Source organism: Epinephelus lanceolatus, chromosome 17 (genome assembly GCF_041903045.1).
Source record: "Epinephelus lanceolatus isolate andai-2023 chromosome 17, ASM4190304v1, whole genome shotgun sequence".
Classification (NCBI taxonomy): domain Eukaryota; kingdom Metazoa; phylum Chordata; class Actinopteri; order Perciformes; family Serranidae; genus Epinephelus; species Epinephelus lanceolatus.
The window spans coordinates 7794257-7818569 of record NC_135750.1 but is presented as its reverse complement, the minus strand read 5'-3'; the positions used below and the strand labels follow the sequence as shown (position 1 = coordinate 7818569).

Genomic DNA, 24313 nt, shown 5'->3' with positions numbered 1-24313 from the left:
CATACTGCAACCATGGATTTCCGCTGCAACCTGCAGATATTATAAATACATCAACTGCAGAGCTGTTAGCTTTTTTCTGCTAACAGTAAATAAATATTCACATTTAACACAGACCCCCACGAACAGCGCTCGGCCTTGATTCCAATTTTTCCCAGTGGCCACTTGCGGTATTGCAGCAAAAAAATCCCCTGCAGCCCGAACAGCATTTTCCCAATTGAACTATGGAGGTTTAATGATCGTAAAACTTTTACTGAGCCAAGAAAAACTATTTAAAAATCCATGACGTCATCACAATATAAAGTCTATAAGCAGAACAGGAACTCACGGGTGGGCACAGTTCAAGAAACACTATTGAGCATATTCAGTGGGCCGCATACTGTGAAAGTAAACCCAGAAGCTAGCAAACTTTTCTGCAACAAGCGCCAGGCGAGCAGTTCTATTTGACCAAACAGGCGCCATCTTGGCTTCCGTTATCTCGTCTATGGTTTAACGACACCATGGTAATAGTTTAACTTTCCACTAACATCTAGCTGTTGAACATAAGCTTCAAGTTTACACCCACAACATCAACACTTCCTGCCCCCACACGAGCCGTGAGCTTCAGAATAAAAGCAACTAATTTAACTTTTGATTGACTGATTTTAATACTTTATTATAACAGTACTTTATTGAACTTAACAGTAACAGTAGTCTCTTTAGTAGTTTAGTGTTTTAGTAGTGAACAGTAGATTAGAGAGATTTCAAAATAGAGATATATATTGTGTATCATAATATAGTATATAAATATCCTTATATTATTTAGAGGCCATATCTCTAAGTAGCCTCAGTGTACCTCAGTCAAACACTGACTGCAATAGAAACGATTAATATGTTGCACTGCATCCCCTTTCTAAAATGTCTGAGCGTTTGTAGCATGGTTTTGTTTCTTGGTTAAATGCTGTTTTGTGTTTCTGTATTCATGTGAAACAGCTGCTGTCCTGGGACACAAAACAAATGTCTGATTTTCCTCTGACAATGAAATCAAATTAAATCAAATCAAATGTAATATGACTGAAATCACCAAAATAACCCAGCTGAAATGTATCCGCACAAACACTATTGACTCTAACTGGAGTACTCCATTGTTTAAACATTGCCAGTGAGGGAATAAGAGAGTAAGTTGTCCTACTCACTCTGTTTGAAGCCGAGGAAGGGGATCCTCTCTATGGGCGTGTCTCGTTCTTTCATGTACTTGTAGAGCTCGACTAAGAAAGCTTGCTCCTCCGCTCGGCTCTCCTCTGATGTTTCCTCCTCTTTCTTGTCCTCCCTCTCGTTCCTTTCCTCCTTTTCCTTTTCCTTGTCCTTATCCTTTTCCTTATCCCTTCCTCTCTCCCTCTCCTCAGCTGAGGATCTCTTGCTGAGGCCGTTGGCCTTGTGTTTGGCTGCCGGGGTTATTTTTCCGTTGGGTACCGTTTTACAGTTGGGTTTGACCTGCAGAGAGAAGGAGAGCGTAACTTTAGATGAACACTGAAGCCTTATAACAGAGTGTTACTCAAGTGTCAGACAGTTTAGATGAGATGTGTTCAGGCACAAACACAAACAAATATTTTTACAGGCCACAGACACAGCCTCTCATTGATTATCAATGGAGCAGCTCTTGTTGTCATCGCAGATTAGGCACAGATTAGTTTGACTCCAGCGCCAAGAGAGAATTGCTAATATTGTTTTGTCTATTCAAGGTCGTTTGAGTAACAGCAGCGGAGAGGCCTGTATAGATATTTCCTTCACTTTGAGTGTTACAACCAATGTCACATATGAAGAAGCACTGAAATCAACGATACAGTCTCAAAATGTCATTAATATCTTTTATCATGACAACAATCTGCCAACAGGACGTGAAGATTTTAATTGTTCCTAATACATTTTAGCCTTTTGGTGGTAGTGATTCTTCTACATTTACAAAGCGGCCTCTTGTTTTTGTAAAATGCAGCACCTTGTTGAATACACCTTGTTCCACTGTGGGGTCACGTCGACTTCTTTAAATGGCTATCATGTGTTTGAAGGAGGAGAACAGACACACTGACACAAACCAGAGTGCTGCTCAATAACAACACTATCTTGACCGACCTGATCTGAGGAAACTAATCTGCAAATATTTTGATAATTGATTAACTGTTTCAATATTTTTTAAAGTGAAAATGCAAAACATCTTGTTTCTAAACATCTTGCCAAATGACTGAAGTTGAAAATTAGCCAGCTGACGAACACTGGCACAGAAACAGAGATGTTGATTAATGTGTGTTGTCCTTATAAATTAAATAAATTAAATAAAATGAACATTTTCTTGGTCCAGTTTGTTTTTTGTGAGGGTTTGCTGCATTTCTTCTTATTTTATGTGGCAGTAAATCCAATATATTTATATTTTGGGCAATTTGATGACATTGCCTTGGACTTTAGAAAACTGTGACTAACATTTTTCACTGTATTCTGGTATTTTATACACCAAACGATTAAAGCTGGGGCAAGTATAACCTTTATGAAAATAATTTATTGTCATATTATTGTCATGAGTAAACAAGACAGATGATCCATGAAAAAAATCATATTCCTCTGCCCCCTAAAATTAGACTGAAAAATATTATTTTCAGGGACATATTTTAGTGTACTGTTTAGCTGTAAAATGAGAAAGTTTGCCCGCTACACTGGGCAGTGCTTGGCGCTTTGCTTGACTGTTTCCAACATGGCGGCGGGGTGACAAACATTCTCATTTTACAGCTAAACAGTACACTAAAATATGTTTCTGAAAACATCTGAGGCGAGAAATAGGCAATGCAGTAACAGAATCTTGATTCATATTTAAACAGCGCTGCCTAGTTTGACTGCAGTTCACGAGCAGTGATTGACAGCTGCATTAGAGAGCTCTGATTGGTTGTTTTTGGTGAGCCCCGGTAGATTGTAGCGAATAGAGACAATAGGAGATGGAGGAGGAGGGACATAATTTTTTCTTTACAGATTATCTGTCTTATAATATTTTGTGAATGTAAAGACAGTTTCAGCAGATATGACAAAAAGTTATTTGCATAAAAACTACCAACTGTACCTTTAATCGAGAAAATAATTGGCCGATAATTCAGCAATGACAAGACTCATTAGTTGCAGCCTTATGTTTAGTAGAAAACCTTTAAATGATCTAAACTTTAATTCAATAAGGAAATAAGGAATAACTTCCCCATCTTATCCCATATCAGATAAGGAAAAACTCCCCCCCAGGGAAGAAATAAAACAAAATCAATTTCCCAAGCCTAAGATAACATCCTTTATCAGAAAGGTTTTCTGTCTCTGCCTGAGACAAGCACTACACCTGTGTCACATTAGGTCAACCCCTGATGTAACGTGTTGCTTTCCCCGTCACGTGTTTCACAGCATGTACTGTACAGAGTGTAACACTAAACTGCTGCTCTGTCTCTCGCAGTGAAACCAAAATGTCGTAGCCTTGTTTTGTAACTGAAGATATGAGGACGAGCTGGGAAGCAGCTGGTCGACAAGTTTAAGTGTCACGTCATTACTGCAGCGCCGGAACACTTTTACTGTGTAATACTTTATCTTTATTTATAATGGGCCTCTTGTGCACAAATACTTATATTAGTATCTTATTTAGTTCTCTATCTGTTTTCTTGTGACGTGAACTTGTGAATTCCCCCTCAGGGATCAATAAAGTCTTATCTTGCCTTCTGTTGTCTTATCTTACCTTGGTAGTAGTTTTGCTGTCTGGGCTGCAGGGGTCCTGTGCTGCCACCGCTGCTGAACCCTGGGTTGACCCCGATGACCCTTGACCCTGAGCCTGACTCTGAGAGTCCCTCCTCTGAGAGATGGACGGCTTCTTCTTCCGAGGTCGCCCCTTCAGGTTGGGAGCTGGCGGACAGGAAACAGTGACAATGAGGATAGGTGGAAGCGTGTGCGCTGATGCAGCACTGTGCAAACAAATCACTTTGTATTTTCACCTTTGTTGCCAACATTTAGTTAAACCTTGTGTTTTCATCTTCAAACAACCTTAACAAACTGCTGTTGAGAGGAAGAATAACAGAGATATGACAACATTTATTGATGCGTTTCCTTTCTGGGAACTAGCCGAAGAGGACGGCGGTGGCTTTGACAGGAACATTTACAATCAGGGAAAGGAATTTCACAGGCCTGCTAGCCTGTAGCTAATTATTTTTAAACTGGATTAGTGCAACATTGTGCTGAATGGAGTAGCAGGCTGCCAAATTGCTCCAATGTGCTAGTAAACACAATTCTCAAGTTCCCCCTCAGCCTGAAAAAGAAACTACATTTAAATTCAGACAGATGTATTTTTAAGATTTGAGATGAGGGCGTCGTAACAGTCAAGCAATTAGTATAATACTGTAAATGCCAGATGCTGTTTAACCCACAAACCCACAGACGAGAAGAACAGTTTGTGCCGAGAGAGATATTTGATGCAGATGCGACAAAAACTCACCACAGCAACATATAAAATGTTTGGTCTTATTTTCTTTACTTCAGGACTGTACCACAGTTCATCATCGGCATCTCAAAGAATGACATTATATACTACAGCACCTCAGATGTACCGATCATCATGGCTTCACTTCCCTGGTTAGCCTGCTCATGTCTTAAAGCTGAACGCTGTTAATTAAAAACACATGAACCTGCCTGATAGGAGCTCTTTGTTTGAAAGGCTGGCAGATATAATTGCTCAGTTCACATTACACACACAATAAAGTATTTAAGCCCTCCAAGTCCTTTGTACACCCACGTTTATGTCAACCCGCGACTGTAATGTAACTTCCTGGCAGAGTGCCTTGCCTCCACGCAGCAACACAAACAGAGATAAGCTCAAAGGAGAGAGAGAGAGAGAGAGAGAGAGAGAAAAAGAAAGAGAGAGAAACTTCAAATAATCCAAGTTCAGTCACGTATTTCACAGCGTCAACATTCTTTCTTTCCATCTGCAATGACAATTAAATCACATCCAAGGTTGTTCTCTGCCAAAAGGACTCTGTGATTATTTTTGTCGGATCAAATTCCCATCATGAGAATGTTACAATAACACTGGAGCTGAATAAAACCAAGAGGCAGTCATTAAAAAGGGTAAAATGATCACGACTCAGCAGCCTATCACTTCATGTTGTTATTTTCACAACCGCTACGCTGTGGAGAAACAGAGTAGGGAAAATTCCAAGGGCATTTGTTGTGCATTTGTCATCCCTTTGGCACTGAAAAAACAAGTTTTCAACACTGTAATCTTTACTTAGAAAGCGCTGGGTGTGTTTCTTCAGTCAGTGTTTTCTCATTCTGCTGCTCACTCGGCCTCTTTTATTCTGCCAACTACTCATTAATGCTGAGAAATTACATAAACCCTGTTATTTATTTATTTACTTGTGTTTATTTCTGAGGGGACAGACACATAAGCACTAAACATTCGCTGAAAAGACTAATGCCACATATCATAGCATTTGTAGCCTGAGCTAATTTGCAATGCCTGTGCTTCTCTAAAGAAATCCATATGTAATTAAACTAAACACAAACCATAAACAGATGCCAAATTACAATAAATGTCCTTTTCAAGTTAAATCTTAAGTAACTGATGACTGCACGCCAGGCACATATACACTGCATTAAAAATATGCAATCACACAACACAAACATTATGTGACAGATGAGTAAGGCTCGCAGGTTTGACTTGTGGGAGATTTATTTTTCAACATGTGACATCAGTTTAAACAAATGTCGCATAGGTCTGAGTGAGGTCACACTCTCAGTGCTGTTTTGTTTTTAGTCCAATCACTACCCCCCCCCCCCCCCTCCTCCTCCTCCTCCTCCTCCTCGACACCCTACACTGAGTTACATAACCTGCCTGTCTGTTTACATTTTTCATCAGGTCAAATACTGCTGCGTAAGAAAATGCTGCAATTACAGCAAAACGCTGCTGCATAACATACGGTGACACGGCAGCAAGCGGGTTTAAACGCATCGACATATTGATAAAGGACAAATACGAACATGGTCAAACAACCCGAGTAGATATTACTGTAAACTGAGGTCAAACGGTGCATTCAAGTATTTCTGTAAACATACAGAAACAGGCACACAAGGTCAAGAGCAGGCGACCTCTCAGCGCTGCATAAGTTGTGCAGAACTGCTGATCTGCTCTCCTCGTGGCTGAGTTGCATAAGGGAGGAGTCATCAGCTTTAGAATAACACAGAGAAAATCAAACACGGACTCTCTGCAGATTGATTTTCTACTATGGAAACACAGACATTTATAGTCTGTAAAAAACAAAGCCAACATCACAAGGTAATGATTTTACAGCGCCTTGGGAGACGTGATATTTTTACCACACTGCAGTGGGCATTAAGTGTTTTTGTCAATGCACTAGAAAAGAAAGAGATCATTTAAGTGTACATGATGCTTCCCTCAGCGAGCCAAACATGGGCACTATAGTCATACACCAAAAATGGCTGCTGACCAAGCTGCCAAGTTCCTCTTTGCTTCCCAGCGAGTTACTTATTCCTCAGTCTGTGGCTTTCTGCTTATCTGGGTCGTTGATACGACTTGGAGACGAGCCTTGAAGTGACCAGAGGACTCTCTCCTGGTCCTTCACAAACCCCAGAAGGCAGACACACACTTACAGACACACAAACACCAACAGCAAATACTTAAGAGGCTGAACAGTGAGCAGCATTCTGAATCACAGCCTGTTGGAGGGGATATAGCCATGTACCCACACACACACAAAAATATAGGTAAGGGGTATTCCCAGGGGTGTGAATCCATCATGTCTTGTCACAGAGCACAACCCCTGAGCTGTGGAAGTCACGGCGACTTCGGCAGCGAGATGCACAGCCTGACAACTTGATCTCCGGATGCAGCTGAACGCTCTCAGCTCTTAGCAGCTTTACAACGTGGCTTTGTCTAATAATTTCTTCCCCCTCAGATTCAATTAAATACAGCCCTAATACCTCTGTTTCATTGGCATTCAGTTGATGTCAGTGATAATGAAAAACTCATTAGAGACAGCTCAGGAAGGGTTCTGACAGGTTCTATGCATCAACAGAGTAGAGCCACAGGGAACCACAACAAAATGGACTGATTGATTGAGAGGCTGCTGGGAACGGAGAGACATATTAAGCCGACTGGAGAATTCAGCTGATGGATGCCTCGGCTGATAACGCTCACCAAATCGACTGAAAAAAAAAAAAAAAAGCTCAATATCTACATGTGTTCACTTAATGATGGTCTGGGTGGTTTGAAAAATCCACTTTGAATCAGATGGACAAGTTATCGCTCTGATGGTGCACGGTTCTTTGTAACTGATTGGCAGTCTGACATTAAACAACACTTTGATGTATTTTAGTAGATTAGCAGAGACTCGTCCTTTCATTTGGCAGTTTGGAATAACACTTAGGACTAAAAATAACAAGTCACACCTACAGATGTGTGCAGTGGTTATCTATTTTTAGCCACACCAGCGGTAGGCTTTGGGTCAAGGGTGGCAATTTTGGTCAGACGGTCAGTCCACCACTTTGGCTCAAGCTGAAATATCTCAACAACTATTTGATAGAGTGGCGCAACACTTGGTACAGACATTTATACTCCCCAGATGATGCATCCTAATTACTGGAAACGGTGAATCCATGACTTTCCTCTAGAGCCACCATGAGGTTTGAGTTTGTGGTTCTAAGGGTGTAGCACAGGCTGGGGAAGAATTCATTACATTTTGGAGTTGATCCAAATCATGAGGTGAATACATGAACTATTTTTCACTTTCATTAACAGTGCAGGTTTGGGCATTTGGCCTTGGCACAGGTCTGCAATCTCCAAGTGCCCTTCAAGTTTTGAGTGAAAGGAGTTAAGTTTGGTTCAGACATTCATGTTCCTCTCACTATGAATTGTAAATTGGTGATCCCCCAGTTTTTCAACTACACCATTATCAGGCCAAAATAACAGAGTAATTCATCTGATACTTTGGTTTATGACCAAATAGTTTTGCAGGTAAACTGCTGTAATTTGCGTCTAGCGCTAATTAGCAAACGTTAGTATGCTAACATGCTAAACTAAGACTGTTAAACATGATACCTGCATTGCTATAATGAGCATTTTAGCATGCTGCTGTTAAAGACATAGGCTAATTCACTACGGGAAAGATGGTCTTTTCACAAAACTGGGCTGTCTATGCAGCAGAAAGACGAAAATACTTTTAAAATCGGTGCTACATGACAACAGAAAACAGAGGAAAAGAACTGTGGCATTTGCTTTTCATCAAGAGGTGGAAAAACTACAACTACCAGAATGCACTGTGCCACACCAGACGAATAAATGCTGGCATAATACAAGTTGCTCATCCAAAAAAACAATATGGCAGCAGGCTGGTGACAAATGATCCTGAAATACAGTTTAACAGTGCACTTAAATACCTTTCTGAAAACTTGGAGGAAAGAAATAGGCAACACAGCAACAGAATCTTGGTTCAAATTTGATTAGTGTTGCTTAGTTTTACTGTTTGATGTAATTTTTTTGTATCATTTCACAATACAGGAAACAGTATGGTGCCCACTTCCTGTTCACAAATTTTTGTTTCACAGCTAAACAGGACACTAATATATGTTTCTGAGGACATTTTAAGTTAGACATAGACAACACAGTGACAGAATCCTGGTTTATATTTGATCAGCTCTGCCTGGATTTAATGTTTAATCAGAGTTTGGTCAATCGGCTTATATAACAAAAATGAAATACAATCTGTAGTTGAAGAAACAGCCCAAGTTATGGTACAAAGCTGGCTCAAAATCAGACCAGTATCCCTTAAACGATTAACTCAAAAACGATGTCTGAGTGCAGCCTCACAGAGCTGGTAGTGTGTCTGCAGACTCATGGACTTGTTAAACTGTAAAAAGGAAGCAGGGACTGTTACTTAGTAATCTTCTCTGCAATCTTCTCAGTAATCATATTATGGAAATGACAATGAGGCTGTTATGAATGTTGATCATTCATTTTATGGGAATTGATAAAGGTCAAGCTGAAATAAATCACTTATAAAAGTTGTTGGGGAAAACGGGAATATGACAAACAGCACAACTCTGGTCCGACATCAGGTTGGAAAACCTGCTGAGCTCTATAAATAACATTCAGTCAATTATGTGCAAATTAAATGTGAGATGGTTCCACAGAGACAAACTGTGACCAACTGACTAAAGAGGAATCTACCAATCTGCACTTTCATGAGCAACACCCACTCATGTCTTCACTCAAACTATTATAATTCCGCAGTTTAACTTCAACTTCCTCTCACCATAACAAGGTCCAAGTTCAAACAAAGAGGTGAACGAGGAGGAGGATGAGTGAGGCATGACTAGAACAAGCAGTGGTAGGTGAAAAACATGTTTTGACATATTTTACCGTCTCACTTGGTTGCAAATTCACTAAAGGCCTGACACCCACTCAGCAATTATCAGCAAAGCTCGCTGCCAAAAGTAACATTCATGTTGCAATATGCGGCCTTGTCTGTACAGTACAGTATGTCCCCCAGGAAAGAACTGAATACAAAACAATACATTGTATTTTTTAATTATAATTAACCTAATGTATAAATGTCTCACTGAGAAATCATTTATGCCGTAGTGACGAGGCCAAAAGGGCAACATATAAATAAACCATTACAAAACATCCTGTTAATGAATGCTGAAACAAACCAGATCTTTAGAGCAAATAACCATTCAAGTCAGTTAAACAGCAAAGAGACACTGACAAGTAGAGTTACATCCCAGCTCTGTTATAATCGATGTGAATTCTCCGAGAGAGATCCACTCAGTCAATTTGAAGTCACTCCTTAATGAGTTACACGGTGAAGGGGCAGAGGACTTAAAGGATTTTTAGCCAAACACAGCGTAAAGTCGTCTGTAAAACATCTGGTGAGTGCGGACCACAATGACAGCAGCTTCAGGACAGATATGTATCCGCGCAGGTGAGACAGAACCCTCCCCTGGGATGTATTTGTAAGTGAAACTGTATCTGCGAATACGCCCACGCTCAGACAAAGAAGGTCACTCAGTTCTGGCATACAGGGTTACAGTGGTGCGTTGGAAATTTACAGCGAGTCATAAAGCATACAACACCATGACAGGCAATATTTAAACTCTGTGAGCGCTGAGCAGATACATGTATGTCAAAAAGATCCCTGAAATGAAGCAATAATGCTGCTGAAAACAGGAACTTTTGTAATTCAAACTAGACTTAAACAGAATATGATTCATGAGATCCAAAATATGATTCACAGGGAGCAATAATAGCACCTTCCAGGAAGCAAAAACATAAACCAAAGTAAATAAAACCTCACAAATAATGAATAAAACCTGACAAAGCATGATACAAAACAGCCTCTGATACAACTCTTGAGACACAGACTTTCATCTGTGGAGCAGCGGAGCATTAAATGTACGATCAGTGAAGTGATATTACACTTTGGTGGAACATTTTAACTCCACTGGAGGCGCAGGGATGTGACAAGGGAGGCTCCAAAGCAGCAAGGCAACAGTACCAGAGAGAATACAAAAAAAGGCGGCGATGACTGATTCCTCAGCCAGCAGTGACAGGCGACGGCGCGTCTTCACTATACATCAAAGACCTCAGAGGTTGGAGGGATTTCAAGTGTTTCTGCTCAAGGACGCCACGTTTCTGACCACAGTTTCGGGAGGCGGCTAAAAATGAAGTTTCTGTGTTTGTATTTGATTGAGAAACATGTCTGAGAGCAGACTTTTCTTCCTCAAGCTCATTTCTGAGTAAACATCCTCTCTGATGTTTTCTTGGTAGACACGTTACAAGTGGCTCTGATCAAAAGGTTCTCTTGCAAAAAATATCAAGCAAACAAGATGCAGAATGAAATATTAAATATCTGAGCACATACATGCTGCGGCACACACTTTCCTCACCAGAATTCCAAATGAGGGAGACTTTCAAACTAAATCAGGACACAATAGTATTAATATTATCATTTCCAGTGCATATTTAAGATTACGTTATTTGTGCTCTCTTACTGCCCTGCCCTAAAACCAAGATAAGAGAGTTCATTCATGTACGCTGACTTTATTTATCACCACACAGTCATAGCAATAATAAAGGGAAATGATGGTATTTTTATACTTGTGGCCATTTTGACAATGGGTCATAAAAGCTTTGCACTCCCTGCTTCCCCTGCAATGATTCAGGAAACATGACTCCTGAAGGGTAATGTTTTTTTTATAACTTTATTTGTTCCAAGAGAAATAACCTTAAACTTTATACACATTTCTACAAAAATCATAGTTGCAATTGTTGGTGAAGATTCTCAGTGATCCAGGTCATGGTAATCTTAAGTGCTGTATCGTAGGCAACTGAGAAAGCCAAAGAAGCCTCTTGGATGAGAGGTGAAACGTCTTTAAGAAACTCCAAGTGGCTAGTTCTGTTTACTTTTGTTTGGCGTTTGATTGTTCTTTTGGTTAGGGCTGCAACTAACGATTATTTTCATTGTCCACTAATCTATCGATTATTTCTTCAATTAGTTGACTAATCATTTTATCGAAAAATGTGTTAAAATGTTGAAAAATGTCGGTCTGTCTCTCGCAAACCCCAAAATTATGTCATCTAATGTCTTGTTTCGTACTCACGTCAAAGGGTTTTAGATCACTGTCATGGGAGAGTGTGTAAAGCTGCCAATATTTGAACGTAAGAAGCTGCAATGAGAGTATTTGGGGGTATTTATATAGTTCTTTCCTATGAAAAATGACTCAAACCGATTAGTCGAAGACAAAAATAGTCACCAATTATTTTAATAGTCGATTAGTCGACTAATCGTTGCAGCCCTACTTTTGGTCGAATTGTATTTCTTAAATCTCTAAAGCAAAGAGTGCTAACTAATGCATTGGTAGGAATGGCTACAATTATAAGATCAAAGTTGAAAAATACTGTAATTTTCCTTAAAGCTTCATTAGCAGCAGTCCTCATTGATATTTTTTTGACTTGGGTCTTACCTTGTATTACCTTGGTCTACCTTATATTTCACCCACAAACTGATCATTTGTACATCAATAACTCACCCTGTGTTACAGTGAATTCGTAAAAAAAACACTTTCCAGAATGCCTCCACAAGGAATCCAAGAAGAGAGAAATTCTTAATGATCTGAAGTAAAGGGGGCCGTGTTAAACAGCAGCAAAACTTTATCAAAACATTCGTTTACAACCTCCCACACAACTCCTGCATTATAATCCAAGTCTCATTTATCCAGTTGTCTGCTCAGTACTTCACAAACACATGTATTCTTGCTAAAACACTTTCACAGGCGAGGAGCACGTCTGGGAAAGTGCGTGCATTTGAGCTCTTTTCGTGTATTCCACTGACCAGACTTCAAAAGCGGAAGTAGTAAAGTTTAAGGGAAAATGCATCTGTTTGTGAAGTACTGAGCAAACGACTGGATAAATGAGACTTGAATTATACTGCACGAGTTGTGTGGGAGGTTGTAAACAGATGTTTTGATATAGTTTTTCTGGTGTTAAACGTGGACCCCTATGACTCCAATTCACAGAGAATTTCTCTGTTTTTGGATTCTTCGTTCACCGTGGAGGAGTGCAAAAACGACAAAGTTTTCTTCACAAATTAAACATAACACAGGGTGAGTAACTGATATACAAATGATCATTTTGTGGGTGAAGTTATCCTTTAATATAACATACATTAAGGGTTTCTAATTCTTTAATAGATGCATGAAAGGCACCAAAGTCACTATTGTTTCCTATAAGTTAAAAGGTTCCCTGTGGAGATTTTGACCTTTGTCAGCTGTCTTTTCTTTTCTTGGGTCCCCATTCTGTTTATCCCGTGCACACACATGAATCTGGTGGCAAAATATATAGTCCTGCCAATGGCTTCACACTATCCCAGTGATCTACAGGTGGCGGTAATGGGCCAAGAAGTGAAGCAATCTGTCTGCACATGCAGTGAAGAAGAAGACTACAAGCTATAGTGAACAGTCAGTACTAAATACAGGATATAAAATACCTTTAGAATATCATTATGTCTGGTTAAAACGACAACAGACTAGTCGTGAGCATCAAGCGCTCCTTCCTCCCTGTCATCTTGTTGCTGGCTGTAGCCACCGTCGCATTTCACGTACTAGTATCAGGCATTTCTGACGTCCTCATAATTCTCACTTTGTCACATCTGACAGCAGAGTTATTCCTCTGTTCCTGCGCTCGAGGCACGTTTCCGCGCACAGTCATTTGAGACACACTGACAGCACACAAAATGTTTAATGAACAGTAATACTTCAAGCATCTCTATCACTGCAATCATCAAAAATTACACAATGCACCCACAGAGTGAGACAGAGCGTGTGGGTGGACAGAGTACACTGTTTTTATTAATCATCAAAACCTTCGTAGGTTGATAGATGATACAAGTGTTAATTAATTTCTCATAATTATACAGAGGGAGATCGTCATTAATAAACTGTAAAACATTTCACAGCACAGCGTAAGAGTGCATTACATATTCGGTCAACCTCAGGGGGTTTAACATCAATAAACGCTGAAATGTTTTCATCACTGGTGTTATTTTCTTGCCTGTTTTCGCCTCGTGAATGCAACTGCGACATAAGACGGTATTTTTTTGTGCTGCTGTGGCTGTGAGCGATTCTGAATTTAATGAGGAATACATTTGGCTCCTTCTTAGGCATGACAATGGATACTAGTAACTGTTATTATTACACAAACAGAAGCTCACCTTCCAATATAACGGAGGGAGAGACTGAGAGAGGGGAGAGCACTAACAGCATCACACAGATGGAGACAGAAAAAGCTGTAAACACAACCAAGCAGCGAGCGACAATTTAAATTTTTCAGCGGTGTTCAGAGTCAGTGAACACTGGTGTGTTTGGAGGGAGCACCTGTATCAGGGACTCTTGTCCTGACTACTGACACACACACAAAAATCACTGTAATACAAGGCTATTAGAGCATGCGCCTGAGTGAAAGGCAGGGATTAGTCCGGCTTGTTACTAAAAGAGCTCTAACAACAGTCCCCCGAGGTGCAGCCGACTCATCCGCAGGTCCTCAGCAGCTTCTTGTAAACAGGTCTTTCCACACAGCACCTCCATTTACTCTGAGTCAACCACGCTTTTAAAGAGCGAGCCCACCCACGTCACAGAAAAAGGCATTTTCTCACTTATCCCATATTTGTTTTTCACATCTCATCATCTAATTTACTCAGGTTTTCAGATATGTCGACAAGACTTCCCTCTCTTATTTAATTTTGCTTGTGTTGCTCACAGCATTAAAAATATACACTTAAAATTGCACTAATTGATTTTCTTGGAAGAAACAAGCTGAGAACAAAACCCCAACATTATCATCACCTTATAAAATAGTTACGAGGACGTTGGTAGCAAACAAAAGTTGTTGTTTTCCCCACATACAGCAGACACAGAGCAACATTAGCATTCGCCTGGAGTCGTATTTGTTGTCGTGCGACTCAAATATTCTCCCTCTTTCGCTCTGTTTTGGTCGTCACCAACTCTTGGGGGAAATATCTGGATCTGTAGCTGCTAAATGCTTCATTATGTTCACCAGCTCACTGCTTATTTTGTCTGCTGTTTGGTGCTGAGCAGGTAAATAAGAACAGGAAAACAGCTGCTGCTTGAAACGAGGTCGATGAAAGCGGCGACAGTGTAACGAAACGGTGAAGTTGCGTGTAGTGAAACCAACACTCTGAGCTGGAAGATGCCTAAAACATTTACATGACATTACACATTGTCATTTGAGCTATTGTTTATGTAAAAATATTGATTAGCGCGGTTTTAAACAGACGTGTGTCACTGGAACTGCATTCTACCATAGAATTTAAACACTAGATTGATAAACAGCACTACAGGTAAAAGGAAATGGATTTTTGAATCTGGGGTGAACTGGTCACGAGCACCACAACCTAAATCACACTGACCTCCATTGGTCTGAGGTGGAGACAGAAACATCTGAACAAATTAGATCTATACTATGTGCATTGTTAGACACCACCAGTGAAAAACAATCCTTTAATCAACCTCACTTTGTCTAATGGACGCCCCTGTGCTTCACTATATATTGACACTTAAAGACAGGAATCCATGTGAGGTTTTTTTAGTTCGTAGAGATTCTCACCAGATCTTCTCTCCTCGTCGCAACAGCTCTGACAACCCGTTCCACTCTATTTCCCAAACCCATCATTTCCTATACAAATACTGCATTATATCGGCTACAGTCTGTTTTTATTTTCCTCAAAGACGATTCCCCTTAGCTGGCTGACTGACAGCTGTGTGTGCATGCATCATTATCTCCTTCACAGAGCCTGTCTGTTGCCGTAGCCTGTGGCAGACCTCAATCACACAGTATTAGAAATGACTTCGGTTTCCACGGAGCGCCGCGCTTTTGCTGCTGCAGGTGCGCCACAAATTCTTATGATACAGTGAAATATAGGTGAACTAGTTGCCCTGTGCATCTGTGAAAACACAGACATGTGAAATCAGGTACTCGGGGCTAATAAGTTCATTAGATTGAGCTCGCGGAAGCCGAGACATAATGAGTGAGAGTGTTGCTGATGGTGCTCCTGTTCCTGGAAGCGGAGGTCACCGAGGCCAGTGAACTGTTGCGATGAAAAGAAATCAAAATAAAATGTAAATGTGCTCGTTCTGAGAAGCAGCTCACGATTCACAATAAGAAAAACAGGAGTCTTTATCCTCTCTTTGCCGTATAAACTCATCTAAAACGAGCATAATTGTGCTGCACTTATGTAGCAGTTGCACTTCAGTAAAACCTTAAAAGGAATACTAATTCACTTCAATCTTTAATTTGGGTTTGGCTGATGTTTAAAATGCTGCTCAGGTCCAAAGTTTTGAGGTTTCAGCATACAGTCAGGTAATAAGATCCACAATAGAGAGTCTATGCTAATGTCTCCGTAGATAGTGCGCAGTAGATAAATCATGTTTATAGATTGATGTCCCCCTCTATGGCCTCTGTGAATATAACAAGATTGCTTCCAATTGCATCTAAATATGAGCTTTATGCATGCGAACACACTGCATAATAAAATGCCGCGCACATGGATATGGAATAAAGAGTCTCGCTTGCCATTTTAAACTACAGCCCACCACACCGGCGCTATTATCTGGTGTTTATATTCCAATATGTGACTATACTGTAAAAAAATGCCGCTTCTTTGTGTTAATCCTGACAATTTGTCAAATTTAAATCCAGCAGCACTGGGAGGAACACATCAATTCAAAGCAAAATCAATTCTATCCCCCCTCCTTCCTCCGCCCTCTTTTTTTTTTACTTTCTCCCACTCTCCTGCTTCTCCTATCTATTTCTCTTTCTGTAACAACTATGTGAGCGGCAGTAAATGTAATTACAAAGGGGTGGGGTTGGGGGTGTGTGTGTGTGTGTGTGTGTGTGTACGGGGGGGGGGGGGGGGGGGGGGGGGGGGGGGGCGATGATTGCTATGCATGCACAACAAAACGCAACATTAAAAAGCTATTATCAGAAAAGGGAACGTTTTGGCAGATATATGGCGGAGGGCAGCTCCCGCCATATGTTTGTGGAGACGGGGACAACAAGTCAGGTAGTAATTATCAATCATCATCAGGAGAACCTGTCAAAACGCTAGGCTGGGCACGCTCTGACTGGCGTTGCCATGGAGACAAGCCCACATCTCAGCAAGTGTGTGTTTACCAGGAAATTAAAAATACTCTGCCATATTTTTATCACGCACTTATGATATGGTGTAAATCGGTCTTTTAGTTTTTTCGAGTGTGAGCTCTGTTAAAGTGTGTGCACATATGTGTGTGTGTGTGTGTGTGTGTGTGTTAGGGATTTCCTGCCAAGCCAAACTTGGGAAAGAGATTTTTTTTCAGGGACACAGTTGAGGATAATTTCGGTTGAGGTTATGGTTTTTGGTTTTACACCGGTTTCCGTGCCTTCAGGATTGGGCACGTCAGGGGTTACAATTAGATGGATATGTAAATGGAATATTCTGCCCATAACAAGTTTAAGATAAATGTGTGTATGCGCACATACATAATGTATTTGACAGTAATGAGCTCATTTCTGTGTCCATACTGTTGCTGTACACAGACTCTCCATTCAGACTGTCACTGTTAATATTGCTCAGCCGGGGAAAGAGGACATTCTCCCCGACCATCATGACTTTGTCAGTTTCAATTTTACATATTCTTTCTTTCCCCTCTTTTGCATAGCCTGCTTCAGTTTTGCCTTTACATACACCAGATGATTTCAAATCAAATTTCATTCCTTGCCATATAGGCTTTTCAAAGTACTAGTATTTCCAGAGCGATGTACAGTACGTGTGACTTTTCACACAATCCCACATGGAGAATGTTTCTGGAGCGTTTCCAAATGTCTCTAACGACATTGGTGCTTTCAGATGACAATCAATTTCCATGTGACCTCAATCCATTACCCTTCCAGGAATCAGGATTATTTTCACTTAAAAACAAGCTCTGAAAATTAAATACATCAGCGAGTAAACATGAAAGCAATTTAGGGGGGGAAAGTGGTGTAAGTGCCGTATGAATTTTGCTGCTTTATTATGGCAGTCATTTGGAGAGAGCGAGAGAAAAAAAGGGTAGTGTTCTTAATTCATTATTTGTGCGCCGTTGTGCATGCTCCCCCTGGGGAGAGGCAACATTACTCTTTCATCAGATCAAATGAAGCGAAGCCGTGCCGTTCCAGGAAGAGCCAATTAAACTGTTCAAAGAAGTTTATTATTGCGACGGATTATGAAATCATTCTCATCGGATTCATCGGGGTGTGTGTTTCGACAGGGGTGTGAATGTGTGTACTTTGCCACTGCGCAAACTCATAAAGGCTGTCGACTCGAACTTTCCATTTGCAGGGTAAATAGAAAATTACGGTACGCAGACGCAGTGTCACATGTTTTACAAGAGACGTTTTTTTTTTTTTTACAAACTTAATTTATAGGCAAAATAAGCTGTAATTATAGGGAGGAAAATCATTCCTTCCTCTTTCTTCTTACTTTCACTCTGTCATGTGATCGCCTCATAATGGTAGCGTCGCCTTGTTAAGCACTTATTAACACACATCACATTCTAGAAACGGCTGGGTTTAAGCTTAACCCACATCCACTGACTGACACACACACACTGAGGAATGCAGCGACCTCTGACCCCCTGCAGAACATCATAATATCACCCAGTATTTCGCTCAACACACACACGCACAAGAACTCTTTGGGTGAAGTCCAACAAGGCACAATGTCTCTATTTAATCTGTAGCTTCACTGTCAAGACAAAAATAAACCGACTACGACAAAATACAGGCTGTAAATATCTGGCAACACTTCGCTTCTGCTTGTGCACCAAGTTGTCGGCAAGTTAGCTCTTAATGGCTATTGTTCCGGGGAGAGGACACTGAAAAATAAATCTCATTTTGCAAATAAATGTTAAGTGCACGCAGGGGGACTGTCCCAAATACACACCCTGTTGTTTCCAGAGTGCCAAATGTAAAACAGAGTCAAAGTTACATAATGTGGAGGATTTGCTAAAAACGGGATAACCTTCAAACGCTTCCACATCATTGATACTGACAGACTGCAGCAACAACTCAGTAGGGCCGTGGCTTTAAAAATACAGTATTTCAATTTGGCTTTTGGAGAGAGAGAGAGGGAGGGAGGGAGGGATGGGGGGAGAAAGAGGGAGGGAGGGAGGGAGGGAGGGAGAGATGAAAGGGAGCAGTGGATAAGCTTCAAGGCTTATCCTATTCATTACTGGAGGAAAAAAAAAATCACAGCATCGACCTATAAATAAATGAATGCCAGGATAAACACGAAGCCCATACATCAATAAAACATATGTATTCTAATAGATCACGCTCTAGTTACACTTGATGGGATTGAGTCGGCCAATGAGCCCAATCATGGGGACTTTATCATTTTTGAAAAGCTGCACAGCATTAAGCCACAGTGATTATAAATAATCATCATTCCCATTACAAAATAGGCCAATGGATACTTTTATCTTTTTTTTCCTTGTTTAAATATATTGTATACTGGAGGAGTTTATTTCAATATTGTACAAATAATTTAAATACCACAACTCTTTACATTAAAGTAGCTGCATATTCTTTAACAAATAACACTTTTAAATAAATAATTGTTTAAAGCAGCTGGCAGCAGTGACACTGTAGGCGTTTCTTTTCTCAAGAAATGTCTGAGTCAGATTGGAAAAAACTGGAAACACAAACTACAATCATCAATCATAATCCTCACTTTGCTGCCGTCATATCACGACGGTGTAACAATGATTTTTTTCTCGACGTCACTTAAAGTTATGCAAGCTTTGTTCAGAAACAACAACCCGGCGACAAGCCTCTACCTGCATACGTGTGAAAAATGCTTGACACTTAACCCACGAGCTGTTTCTACACAGACACACTTTGTAAACATCATCTACAGTTACACTGATGAGTCAGATGTGTTCACTCCAGGTTGCAACATGCTGACACTGAGGAGTTGTATCACACCTTTTTGGGATTTTGTGAAAGTATGACTCTCAGTGTGATTCCAGTTAAAAACCCACCCTGTCTTTTCATCATGTGAATCATAATCTCGCTTGATTTAAACCGCCAACAGTGGCTCTTCCACATGTGACAAGTGTATTAATGGAATAATCATCCAAGCCATTATGAATGAGGTCAGGCCGGCCTGGTCAGCTGAAGTGTAAAGTAATTAATAACATGCTCCGCAGTTTATCAGAGTTTTAAATTACACAACTGCTCTGGAAAAAAAAAAAGGAAAGCCCCTCACACTTTGGTCCATCTTCTTATTTCCACGCCTGATAATGACCTGTTGGAGCAACCAGCATGCCGGAGTGGTTAATCACTTTGTGCCTTTTCAGGGAGTTATGTTCACCACCAAATAACTTTATATCACATCTGAGGCGTTAGTTTGCTGTGAAAATCAACACGCAGGTAACAGCAACATTTGAACACCTTTGTTATTTTTTTGTTCAGTGTTAAAGGTATGTCTGTTACTCACTCACTCTACAGCAGGAAACTTCAAAATAAAAGCTCTGTGCCAGAAATTCAGTGTACTTCAAAATAAATTGTTTTTTAACCAACTTGACATGTTTGCGAGTCACTTGTGGTCCATTCAGAATGAACCGTGACCCACTTTTGGAAAACGACCCACCACTTTGGGAACCACTAGTCTAGTGGTTCATAAGTGATGACTGGGAGTGATTACTTTTGCATGAGTTTATACTGTGGATATATGTGTAAAAAGGACTTGGTATACAGCAGCTGAGGCTGGACCCTGTTCAGTCCTATTAAAGTTGCTTAGTAGTACATACATGAAGTCAAAAATGTTCCAACTGCCATGTATGTCATTACCTGGATGATCAGCGCTGCTTCCGCATCACCGTTAAGCAGGCGCACTGCTGACTGAGGCAGCTACTTCCGGTTTAGCGCTGCGCTAACTTGAATAAGGACAAAATAATTTTTTTGCGCAGCTCTTCTAGACTTTCCAAATATTATTAGACAAAGGGATCATTCCAATGACTAAATAAGCCTTTTCACAGGGGGTGTTATGTGAAAAAATGTATCAACTGATAAACAGAGGTCTCTAGAGACTTCCACTGGCTGAGGCGGCTACTTCCGGTTTAGCGGTTTAGCTATGGCTTAGAGCAATCGCGAGTTGCTCTGCTGGTGGTGCTACTGGCGCCTCATGCCCAAAAGTTGAGATTATTTCAACTTTCATCGTCTACAAACGCACGTCTAAAAAAATGCCAGAAAAAGAATGCAAGTTTAAAAAGACGCCAGAAAGACGCTCGTCATAAAAAATGCTTGAAAACCAGTCAGACGCGCCATATCATAGGGAATCAATTGTGTTACTGGCGTCTCGTTTCTAGTGCTCCTTGTAGGTGTGATGGCCCCCTAAATGAGGACAAAATTATTATTATTATTTTTTGGTGCAGTGTTTCTAGACTTTCCAAATAGTACCAGGCCAAAATGATCATTCTGATGGTAAAATGAGTCTTTTTGTTTATCAACTGATAAACAGAAGTCTCAAGAGACTTCTACTGACCGAGGCAGCTACTTCCGGTTTAGCGCTACGCTAACTTGAATGAGGACAAAATTTTTTTTATTTTTTTTTTGGTGCAGCTCTTCCCAACTTTCCAAATGTTATCGGACCAAAAGGATCATTCTGATAATGGTTGTGATGTTAAAACGTTTCTTTCACAATATAAGTCTAATGGAAAAAGCCTTTTTGGGCCCAATGGCATCACATGACGAACCCTGGAAGTTATAGTTCCACTGTTTGGCCACTGCACTTCCTGGGGGCCTGGTTTATACATTGTTGTTTTTCTTATTTGGAAAATCCTGCATAGCAATTCTTTAACATCTTGTGGTAACACAGTTGCAGGCAGGAGCAAGTCTGAAAAACTCCTTGGTGGTGCATTCAAGGACACTCTAACATCAAACCTTAGAGAGTCTGCCACCACAAAGAAAACACTGGATTCCAGATCTACAGTGTGTTGACAGAGAATTGTACCCTGAAGAAAACCACACATCAAATAGGATAATTTGTTACTTTCATTAAAATGGTTCCTGTTTGGCAGATGTCTCTTAAATCTTGGATGTTGGGGTGTCTACAAATGCAGCGACACTCACAGCTGCAATAACCTGATGATAGTGTGACAATAAAAAGGTGACTAAATGTTTCACTGTGTTGGATCACCTATATAAAGTAGATTTTATGTAACTGCAAAAAGACTTTGATCCTGTGGTAAAATGAACGTTCAAGGGTGTGGGTTTGGTTTTAAGACCAAATCTAAAAGTGTGTAAATGCTATTTTCTGCACTTTACATGATCAGATAAGTCTAGAAAACAACACATTTTTATGACACTGGTAATATCCTGCTTTCTGCAAAATTAACAGTCTAACAAAAGAAAGAAAATAATAAAATGCTGTGTAAATTGTTGTATTATAACACATTATCTTGTGGCACTGCAACAGTGACACTAAGTTTTGTAAAAACCCTGACTCTGAATATTGTCGCTGAAGGACACATTGGAATGCAAAAAAATGAAAAAAATAAATCAAAATAAACTAATTTTTAATGACTGTGTTTCATTTTTAAGTGCCAAAATTTCTTTTTTTTAAAGCCAAAAATTATTTTCAATGCCAAAATGTTGGTCGCTGTTTCGAGCTCCGAATTTTCCCCACATAAAAATCACATAATATTGAAGGTAATCTTTACTAAAAAGAGCGCTGTCCTTTACCGCCTTGTCTAACATGCAATATTTGATTGATGTTCAATTCTAGCATCTTTTCTTTGAGAAATATATTGTCCATAAAAATACTAAAAAAATATGCCAATTAACAAAATTGCATAGGAGGTTGCAACAGCCTGGAGTAGTGACTGCAGTCTCACTCTCAGGCTGCAGGCACATCCTGTGCATATCAGAGGGCAGACAGTTTGTAGCCTGAGAGGCAAAAGATTGCAAATTGCTCACTGCTGCTCTTGAGCTTATTGCTGTTAACGGGTGTGGTGATATATAATTGAAGGCGACTTTGTTGAGTGTATCAGCATTTTTATCAATTCCTCTCTGCTCTCATCTTGAGTCTGACAGCTGGACAGCTTGAGGAGGCTGTTTAGAGAGATTTTAGTGAGGAAATAAAACCGTAAAAGTGTGTGATACAAAAATAAAATGACACGATCTGATCCTGTAACTGAACCAAGAGTATACCTGGGTGTTCTTTCTTCCTCCACTAGTCAATTATCTCCGATCAACACTGCTGCTCTGAGAAACCTTTGCACTGTAAATAACAGGTCCAGACTTCTGAAAAGCTTCCTGCCTATTGCCAGATGCTTATTTATCTCTCTGCCCCGTTTGCTAAAAATAGATAAGCGGCAAATGCAAAGCAATATGTGTAGAGCTGGTGTGTTGCTGATGACATAATAGGGATAATCAGGAAGATTGTGCCTTATTCAGCCCAAGAGTTGTGCTAATGCTGCTGATGCCAGTAGAAGAAAGTGCTTTTAGTTAGAGTCACATGAATTCTGCCTGTGCATATATTGTACATTACAGCAATAAATAAAACACGCCCTGCTCGCAGTGTGTTCAGGCTGCTCATGTTAAATTATGTGCATATAGTGTAAAAATATGTAACTTTCATTTCTTATGACAACATCATTTTACAGATACGACATGACAACATACGATATAAGTGGCTTTTCAGATGTTAAATCTATTGTTATAAAAAGAGACCATGTCCCGATTATGAAATGTAACCACACAGCTACAATGTGTGCTCCTTTCTCCTCTAAGTTTCTCCTCCATGGCCCCTGTATACCACCGACATATGGACAATGAAATATTCATGGGCTGGTGGTTAACACAAATCTGCAGAGGAGATGGGAAAACATGAGCTTAGCAAGCAGTTTGCCTATTACATTAACAGACGGGGCTGTCATGGGACGATATTGGCGTATGCATATTACATCTAATCTGATTTCATGTTTAAAGAGCGAGCAAGAAAGTGGTTCAAGTTGTGGAAACAATGACATCATACAGTGTGTTCATCTGGTGACCCAACCCAATCAAGCCAGCAGGGCCGAATGTTTTGAAAGATACTATCAGGTTTAAGATTTTAGCACGTTAACTGCTTTTTCTCATCTGCAGTAAAGTATAATTCAGGATCAGTCTCAGGGTTAGTGACCAAACAGGAAATCTATTTTTCTTTCTCTGTCAAACACAGATGCAACTAACTCAGACATGCAGAAACACCCTCGTAAATACACACAAAGCAACCACAGATGTACCAAAACTAGCACACACGCACCACATTACAAAAATAGACTGCGCAATTCTGTTTATGATCAGTGCATCTGGTCAACGTTAATATATTGAAGCAATGGATTGTTTTTCTGTACTCCTCCCACCCTGGAGGATTACAGAAAAAGGATTCCAAAGGATTGCACTGAAAATGTTTTAATAAAAATCAAACCAGCACTGAGTGAGAGATATTTCAAACAAAACACACTGAGCTGAGCATGAAATATATAGTTTCTGTGCCAAGGAAAGAGACCTGGGGAATATAGGACAAATGAAAAGGAGCAAGAGGGGCAGGGGAGGGAGGGGGCAGCTCCTCTCAACTGCTTTGCCTCAAACATGATTGCCTCACTAACTTCCAAAATACTGTTGATTTAAGCAATGTGCACATAAGGGGTGTTGGGTTTCTAAAGGAGTGGGGGGAGA

At 40.3% G+C, this 24313-nt stretch overlaps 1 protein-coding gene across 1 annotated transcript in view; it reads right to left on the bottom strand.

Moving 5' to 3' along the window:
• The window catches only part of arid5b (AT-rich interaction domain 5B), a 104552-nt gene that overhangs the window by 22587 nt on the left and 57652 nt on the right, over window positions 1-24313 (bottom strand). The window contains exons 5-6 of the mRNA XM_033613151.2: window positions 3728-3891; window positions 1173-1470 (exon numbers count right to left, since the gene is read on the bottom strand). Coding sequence (XP_033469042.1) covers window positions 1173-1470; window positions 3728-3891 — 462 coding nt within the window. The remainder of the gene's footprint in view (window positions 1-1172; window positions 1471-3727; window positions 3892-24313) is intronic.